General features: G+C 26.0%; 1 protein-coding gene across 1 annotated transcript; it reads left to right on the top strand.

The window, feature by feature from the left end:
• Positions 1–440: 440 nt before the first annotated feature.
• LOC132934787 (uncharacterized) lies at positions 441–7,910 on the top strand. Its single transcript, XM_061001142.1, has 12 exons — positions 441–838; positions 1,585–1,752; positions 1,825–1,973; positions 4,604–4,808; positions 4,884–5,024; positions 5,119–5,208; positions 5,303–5,389; positions 5,488–5,577; positions 5,646–5,729; positions 5,790–6,058; positions 6,927–7,086; positions 7,712–7,910. Exons 4-12 carry the CDS (start codon positions 4,613–4,615, stop codon positions 7,831–7,833), a joined length of 1,239 nt encoding a protein of 412 aa, XP_060857125.1. The 5' UTR covers positions 441–838; positions 1,585–1,752; positions 1,825–1,973; positions 4,604–4,612; the 3' UTR covers positions 7,834–7,910.
• Positions 7,911–8,489: the final 579 nt, after the last annotated feature.

Raw genomic sequence — 8,489 nt, 5'->3', positions numbered from 1 at the left:
TAAATGCAGGTTAAAAGCGTATAGAATATTAGAATCTATACTATGGATGCGGATTGTTCTACATTTGTTTTATTTAAATGTAGGTATCAGAATATTCATTGTTATTTTTGTAAGTATTAGCCATTAAGACGTACAAATTATAATATTACAATACAATATTCAAAATTCAGTTTGTAGGAGATGATACTGTTTAAAATAGTTGTAAAATATAGTAAATTATTAAGCTGCGTACACTGCATTAGCGAGCCGAACCTCTTGCGAAGTGCGAACTATTTGCGAACCGTTCGCACGAATCCATTTACCGTCGGTTTTTTTTGACCAACTTCTAGCAAACTTGGTACAAATTTGGACGTCACAAACGGTTTGCAAAAGGTTCGGCGGCTTAACAATATTGTCTATTTTAAGTTATAAATATAGAAATCTGTTGTTGTTGAATTATAATTTATAAGTAATTTGCGGGGAAAACCATAAACGACCGTTGCGTCCACCGTACTCCGCACTGCCCATGTTTATCGTTCGGGCACGGCGTTCGTTGGCCGTCGGCCGTCTGTCACGCACTCACACGACAATCGACAATACGACATCGGACATACATATTACATACACTGATACAAATGTCAAATAATTACAATTACATTGCAGATTTAACCAAGTATTCTTGTCTAAATGCATTTTACATTTTAACATAAAACATTCAACATACGTATTCGTCACTTGTAATAATTAATAATTATTATACTGTACGTTTTATTGTGTCGTTCGTTTTTTACGATGGAAGTCATAATATAAAAAATATCTGCAGTTTACAGTTCACGAACACATGTTTGTCTACATTTTGGTAAGTATACTTAAGTTTTTATTATCGTGCTCATTATTGTTAATTGTTATTAATATTAGGTATAAATTATTGTAATCACCTACTAAAACGATGTAGACAGAATCAGAATGAATAGTTAAGCATAAAAATAATAAGTTATTTAATATAAACAAATAGGTATTACATTTTGTATTACGTATATTGTTATTTCTATGTAATATGTTATAAATATATAGTGACGGGCCAGTTTCATTATACTGCAGGTGATATTATTAAGTAATTCATTTGTTTTACTAAGTATATTAATATGTAACAATGTAAAATTATATAAATTAATTATTGTGGTTGGACTCCCTACTTTCACTATAAGCTTATTGTTTGTGTATTAACTTTGTTGGTTACCTACACATTTTGACCGTTGCTACAATCTGTAAAATATGTAAATACAAAATGTATATAATATAGTGTTCTTAAATTGAATTAATTTAAATATAAAATATATTAATACCTATTGGCTATTACTTAAGCAAGTTGTTTGATAACTTATAAATATATAATATACCTAAAATGTTTAAGTACTAGCCATGGTGGTGTAAGTAGCTGATAGTGTAATAAGATTATAATATAATATATAAATCATATTATGTTCAGAATTAATATTAATGATAGGAGTTGGAATAGTCTGCTATTGGTAACAATACTCTGGACGTACAAATTTTTAATTACAATTTACAGTTAACTATAAATTTGTTTTTCCTTTTAAAAAGGTTATTGGATGAAGTAAAAATTGAGATATTCGCAAGTTGACGATTGTAATGTACCTATAAACATAGTACATTTATGTCAATAATTTATATTTTTAACAACTTAAAAATTATAAATTTACAGCTTCAGACGCCACGATAAATTATTAATTTATATCAATTGGGATTTTGGTAAGAATAAACAAATTAAATTTACAATTAAATATTAAGTAGATAATTTTTTTTTTTTTTTTAATAAATTAGTTACCCTAAAGAAAATTGCAGTATACTGTTGCTGATGAATTCAATGCTTGGTATTGAAGTATAATTATTATAGAAATTGTATATTAGCATATTATGCTTTTATCATTTATTATATTTATATAAGTTTCCAGACGCCAACAAAAATATAGGTACACAGTATTATTTTTATATTATTTTCAATGTAAATTTTATTTAAGTTAGTAATAAGTTTAATTTATTTGTTTTACAATAAATTATTAATAGTTTGAAGTTAGCTGGTAGGTAGTAAAGTGTTTTCATATCTACTATTATTTACACTAGTAGGACTTTTCTATAATATATTATACATATAATAATAGTCATTCTTTTATTTTATTTTAATGACAAATATGTCTAGTAAATCTGAAAGTAAATCTACTAAGCGTAGAAGATATTTGAACGATATGGAAACTATTGATTTTATTGTTGAAAATCAAGAACAATTAAACTTTTTCCCACAATCAAGTACATCCCAAGATAATGGTAATAATTTGGTTGTAGAAAGCCATGCTAGACCATCTCCCAGCGTAATTGGTAATGATGATCACCTTTCTAACAGTCTTAGTATTGATACATCTACCTTTCCTTTTTCAAGTATTAATTTTGATAACAATAATGTAGACATATCTGATTATGGTGATCTACAAAATGAATCATGTAGCTCCGATTCAAATGATGAATGTTTAACAAATGCTAATAATATTTTATATGATGATCAATGTTCTATTCTTAAACTTATTGCTAATTGGACAATTGAACATAATATTACATTATCTGCACTATCTTCTTTATTAAAGGTTTTAAAAAATCATAAATGTTTTAGTTATTTTCCTGTTGATGCTAGAACGGTGTTGAAGACACCTAATAAACCTAACAAAATTCAAACTGTTCAATCAGGATATTATTACCATTTTGGTATTGCAAATGGTTTAAAATCTCATTGTAATTTTTCAATTATTAAAAAAAATATAATTAAATTGGTTGTTGGCATTGATGGTTTGCCTTTGACAAAAAGTTCCTCAAGCGCCTTTTGGCCAATTCTCGCATATGCTCGGTACAGTTCTTTTAAATCTAATGTGTTCATAATTGGTCTTTATTGGGGGAAAGAAAAACCACAAAACAGTAATTTATTTTTAAAAAATTTTGTTGATGAACTTAAACTTTTAGCAGAAAATGGTTTGGATACTGGTTATGGTAAAAAGTATGTGAAGGTAGATACATTTTGTTGTGATACTCCAGCCAAGAGTTTTATTTTATGCACCAAAGGTCATGTTGGATATTATTCCTGTCCAAGATGCACCGTTGAAGGTGAACGTATAAATAATACCATGTGTTTTCTAGGTACAAATTTTCGCAATAGAACTCATTTAGATTTTATAAACCGTATTGATGATGAACATCATATAGGCAATACAATATCAATTTTAACTGAAATACCTTATATAAATATGGTGGACGATTTCAGTATTGATTATATGCATTTAGTATGCTTAGGTGTTGTTAAGAAATTGATTTTATTATGGTTGGGTATATTTAAAAAATCTCCTGTACATGTTCGCATACAAAGCCGATATGCAAATATAGTTACCAATCGTCTCTTATTTAATAAAAAATATGTAACTGTTGATTTTTCAAGAAAACCTCGGGGATTAAATGATGTAGTGAGATGGAAAGCAACCGAGTTTAGACAGTTCTTACTTTATACTGGACCTATAGTGCTAAAAGGAATTTTATTGGATGAATGTTATATTCATTTTATATGTTTACATGTAGCCTTTAGAATTCTATTATCTTCTAATAGTACTGAAAAGTTGGTAAATTTTAGTAAAAAAATGTTGATACATTTTGTTGAAAAGTTTGAAGAAATTTATGGATCTCAATTTTCATCTCAAAATATCCATGGATTAATCCATATTGTAGATGATTATAGGAAATTTGGCTCCTTAGAGGAATGCTCTTGTTTTCCATTTGAGAACTACATGAAGTTTTTGAAAAAAATGGTAAGAAAACATGAGAGACCACTAGAGCAAGTAATAAAACGCTATCAAGAATTTTTAACCTTTAGTGAATGTAAATTAAACAATCCATGCAATGAAATAATATACAAAAAAAAGCATGTTAATGGACCTTTACTTGAACACTTTACTACCTCTCAGTTCCAAATAATTGTTAAAAATAGAATTAAAATAGATATAAATTCTGTTTCTGATTGTTATATAGGGTTTGATTATGATAAAAAATTATGTATTTTTAAAGTTATAAATATTTGTAAAGATTCTATTAATGGTAGAAATGTATTTTTGGTTAAACAATTTAATAAAATTTGTTGTTACTTTAAAAAACCTATTAATAGCTTAAAGTTAGGTATAGCATTAGTTGATGAATTATCTGAAGATTACACAACAATTGATGTAGAGTTAACAGAATTTTCTAAGTATATGATATTAATTGATAATGATAATAATAATGTAGCATACCCCATTTTACATACTCTTGATGTTATTTGATTATTATTTGTAATACAATTATTAATTTTATGTGTATGTTATAACATATAACCATAAATAAATTGATCTTATTATATATTTTATTTACTTTTTATTATTACAAATTCTGAGTTGATAAAATACTTAATATAATATTTATATATATTGAATAATTGATAATATCTAAATAATATGTATAGGTATCCTTATAAATTGTAATTTATGCTATGATATTTATTGTTTAACAAACATTATTTATTGTTGTATTATTATAGTATTAGAATATGGCAACCTATTCAGTAGTTCACTTTTATGGTGATGACTCTGTAGAACCTGTACCCAGTTTTTGGTTCACAAAGAATGGAACTTGTGCGTGGCCAAAAAACAGAGCTTTGATTAAGAAATTTGTACAACTTAAAACTATTCCTAATGAAATTGAATTTGATTACCATGAAGCAAGAATTCTTAAAAAAAATATCAGTAAAAAATATTATTTGATAACAAAATTCCTAACTATTAAATACTTTTAAAATTTGATACCTTTTTATACTATAGAATCATTTGGAGAAGCTAATAATTTGGCAGAAAAAGGGTGTAATCAAAGTGACCTGTCAGATATTGGTGAATTAAAGTCTAAGAGAAAATTAAAAGTAAAAACCAATAACCAGTCATATTCAGATTGTCCCGAGTATTCAGGTTATTAATTTTATTTGTTCTCCTAATTAAATAATAATATATCTGTATATTTTAATTTATAACACTTATGTATCACAATTATTATTTTATTTAGATTCTGATGATGAAAAATTCAATAAAAGTAATAAGTCTGATCGTACATTAAAATATGCAGGTTGGTCTCCTTCTCCAAAAAAGTTGAAAAGTAAGTTTTTACTTGTAATGTATTATAATAAATAAATAAATATCTATTGTATGTTATTTTGTACGTATAATATATATGAATATTTTTTTTAAAGTGCTGAAAAATCAACAAAGACCATCGATAGTTAAACAGCTGTCTTATGACATACCATCAAATTTGACTGATAAGTATAAGAATGATGGTAAGTCATAATGTATTTGTTATTCACTAATAATTGCTACAAATGATTTATATCAATAGGATAGATGTATTATATATAATCATGTTTTGTTTTTACAGTACCAACATTTAATTTAAACTATTATGATAAAATTAATAGTAATGAAGAAATCATTGAAATTCAATTAGAATCTTCTGATGTTCATCTTGGTAAATATTATTTTTTTTAACAATAAAGTTATTATTTATTTATTTAAATTTCAATTATATTTTAACAGATGAAAGAAGTTCAGAAGTATGTATCAGAACACCTAAACTATTAGACATATCTACAGAAGCTGTTAAAAATAGTACACCACTAGGTAATTCTTCAGTTTGATTTAAAAATATACTTTATATTTATATTTACAAATTTCATACAGGCACAGATTATCAAAAAGAAACTTTACATATGTTGACATTTATCAAACATGAATTAAGACGTATCATAAACAATCAAAGGGATATGGCTCAAAGACTTGATTTTATTGAAATACGTTTAAATAGCATGCCAACAAAAGATTCTTCTATGAATGGGATATCCTCATCATTATTAAATGATATGACTTGTCCGTTACCCATCGATAATATGGCAGATCTTGATACATTGGAAAATAATATTTTGGGAGAAGGTACATTCCGCATAAACTTGGTAAGAAACTAAACTATCTTTGATTTACTTATAAAATGGTTGAAATATTGAGTTTTAATTAATTATAATTTAATTTTTGTAACTAAATAAGTATAGTAATTTTAGAGTAATCGAAGAAACAAGTAAAAGTTCTGTGCTAAATAATATTATAATACGCTAGGTATTCATAATAATATTATATAATACTATTAAAAATACTAGCTATTATTTTATACCTATAAATATTTCTAAAAAAAGCAACTAAGTAAAATGATTATCATGGATATATTTGTCGTATAATTTTAGAGGATGCTACCCATGCATTTGTTGTCTCTGTCTTACACACGTACGACATATCAAAATTGTGTTCACTAGTTTCTATAGTTTTGATATTAGAGTGAATTGACCTTTTATACAATTTTTAGATAATAACATTATTTGTGCTTAAGCGTTGGCTTTTACTAAATATGTATTTTAATTTTCAAGAGAGATATGATCATTTTTAATTTTTGATATTTCACATACCCATATTTTGCTTTAAAATGAAAAAATTTAAAAATCGCCAACGCTTAAGTACAGAGAATGTTCTTACCTAAAAGTTTAATAATAGGTCAACTCACTCTAATATCAAAACTATTGAAACTAGTGAACAAAATTTTGGTATTTCGTATGTGTGTAAGACGGAGACAACAAATGCATGGGTAGCATCCTCTTAAGGACTTGGAAGATCATGGCCAAGTTTCTTATATGTATACCTACTGTCTAATATTTGTTTACTCAGTTATTAAAGTATAAAGGATAAGTTGTTTTTATTTTCATTTATTTCCTTAGTTTTGAAATTTGAGAGTTTTGCCTTTACAATTATTTTAATATATTTACATATTTTTAGGTGAATGAACTATCTTATATTGGTGGAAAAAATGTTAAATCGATGGTAAAAAGGCTTATGGCTAAGTTATTTAAAGATGAGTTACTGAAAGACTTCTCTTATACAGGGAAAAAAGGAAAACAGAAATTTTCAAATTTAGCAACTTGTTCAGTAATATTTGGTAAGATGCATAATAATTATATAATATAACTATTGATTTTATTGTGTAGTAGGCAGTGGTGTAGGGAAAAGATGATTATTTTTAAGCAATGGTTTTTAAAAATGTATGGGTGGGTGTACCCATGATGCTTAATTTAGTAAAATTTGTAAGTCAATAGTGCAGATAATACATGCTCAGGCTACATAACTACTATAATCATTTATTAATATGATATTTTATTATCAGGTACAATATAATAATAACAATGTTCATTTATTATATAAATATAATTCATTTTATAACTAAAATAAAATGTGTAAAATATATCTTATTAAATCAAAATTTAAGATAACTAATAGTTTACATGCAATAAAATAAATAACTATAATAATGTACACACATAAATTTTAGTAAAACTATTTGCAGATTTGTAAACATATAAATGCATATGTTTTAACATGTTATATAAATGGCCATCAGGAAGAATATATTATATATCCTCATTCAACATAAATATAATCTTTTCTCTTAACCAAAAATAAGTTAAACACACTAATGTGTAATTTCTGTTTAGTTATAATGTATAATGAATACTACTTATATGCTATATTTACCTATTATTAAAACTTTCTTATTTAATTTTTAGATGCCATCAAAACTCAAGAAAAGTTTAAACACAGTACTCAAAATGAAATGGAAGATATTATTAAGTATGTACTTGCTCAAGCTCCATTTAATTTGAAGAGGCAAATTGAAAAAAAAAACTAACCTTTATATTTTTTATCATCCATACTAATTCTTTTATTTAAAGCTGTATCAATTTTTTTTTAATCCAAGTTGGAATATTTTTTTTTTAAGCGATTTTTTTTTTTTTTTTTTTTTTTTTTTTTTATTGATCTGAAATATACATCGACAACTAGGCCATTAGTACATGAATTTTAGATTACATTGTTAGTATTTTAGCATTTACATGGTTACATTAAATTAAATTATACAATTCTGTTTTTTTTAAGAATAAAATTAAGTTTTTAACGTCTTGTGGGTTTGGTCCTAGTGCTTGACAAATTTGTTCTGATATGTGGTATTGATTTCGATACATGTTGTATTTTTGACATTCTGTGATGACGTGGTTGACCGTTAAAAGTACATTGCACGCGTCGCATAGTGGAGGATCGTCTTTGGTCATCAAATAGCTGTGAGTTAGGTGTGTGTGACCAATTCGGAGACGGTTTATTATGGTTTCTTCTTTTCTACTGAGTTCAAGATTTATCCATAGATTTATATTGTTTTTTATTTTATTGAGTTTGGTGTTGAGTTTTCGCCAGTAGGAATGCCATTTATTGTTTGTGTGTAGTTTAATTTCGTTTTTTGCATCTGCAAATGTGATGGACTTTATGGTTGCAGTTAATTTGGAGGTGATTGCA

Source organism: Metopolophium dirhodum, chromosome 1, assembly GCF_019925205.1.
Source record: "Metopolophium dirhodum isolate CAU chromosome 1, ASM1992520v1, whole genome shotgun sequence".
NCBI lineage: Eukaryota > Metazoa > Arthropoda > Insecta > Hemiptera > Aphididae > Metopolophium > Metopolophium dirhodum.
Note: the sequence above shows the minus strand (reverse complement) of the source record. Positions and strands in the feature narration are given on the sequence as shown.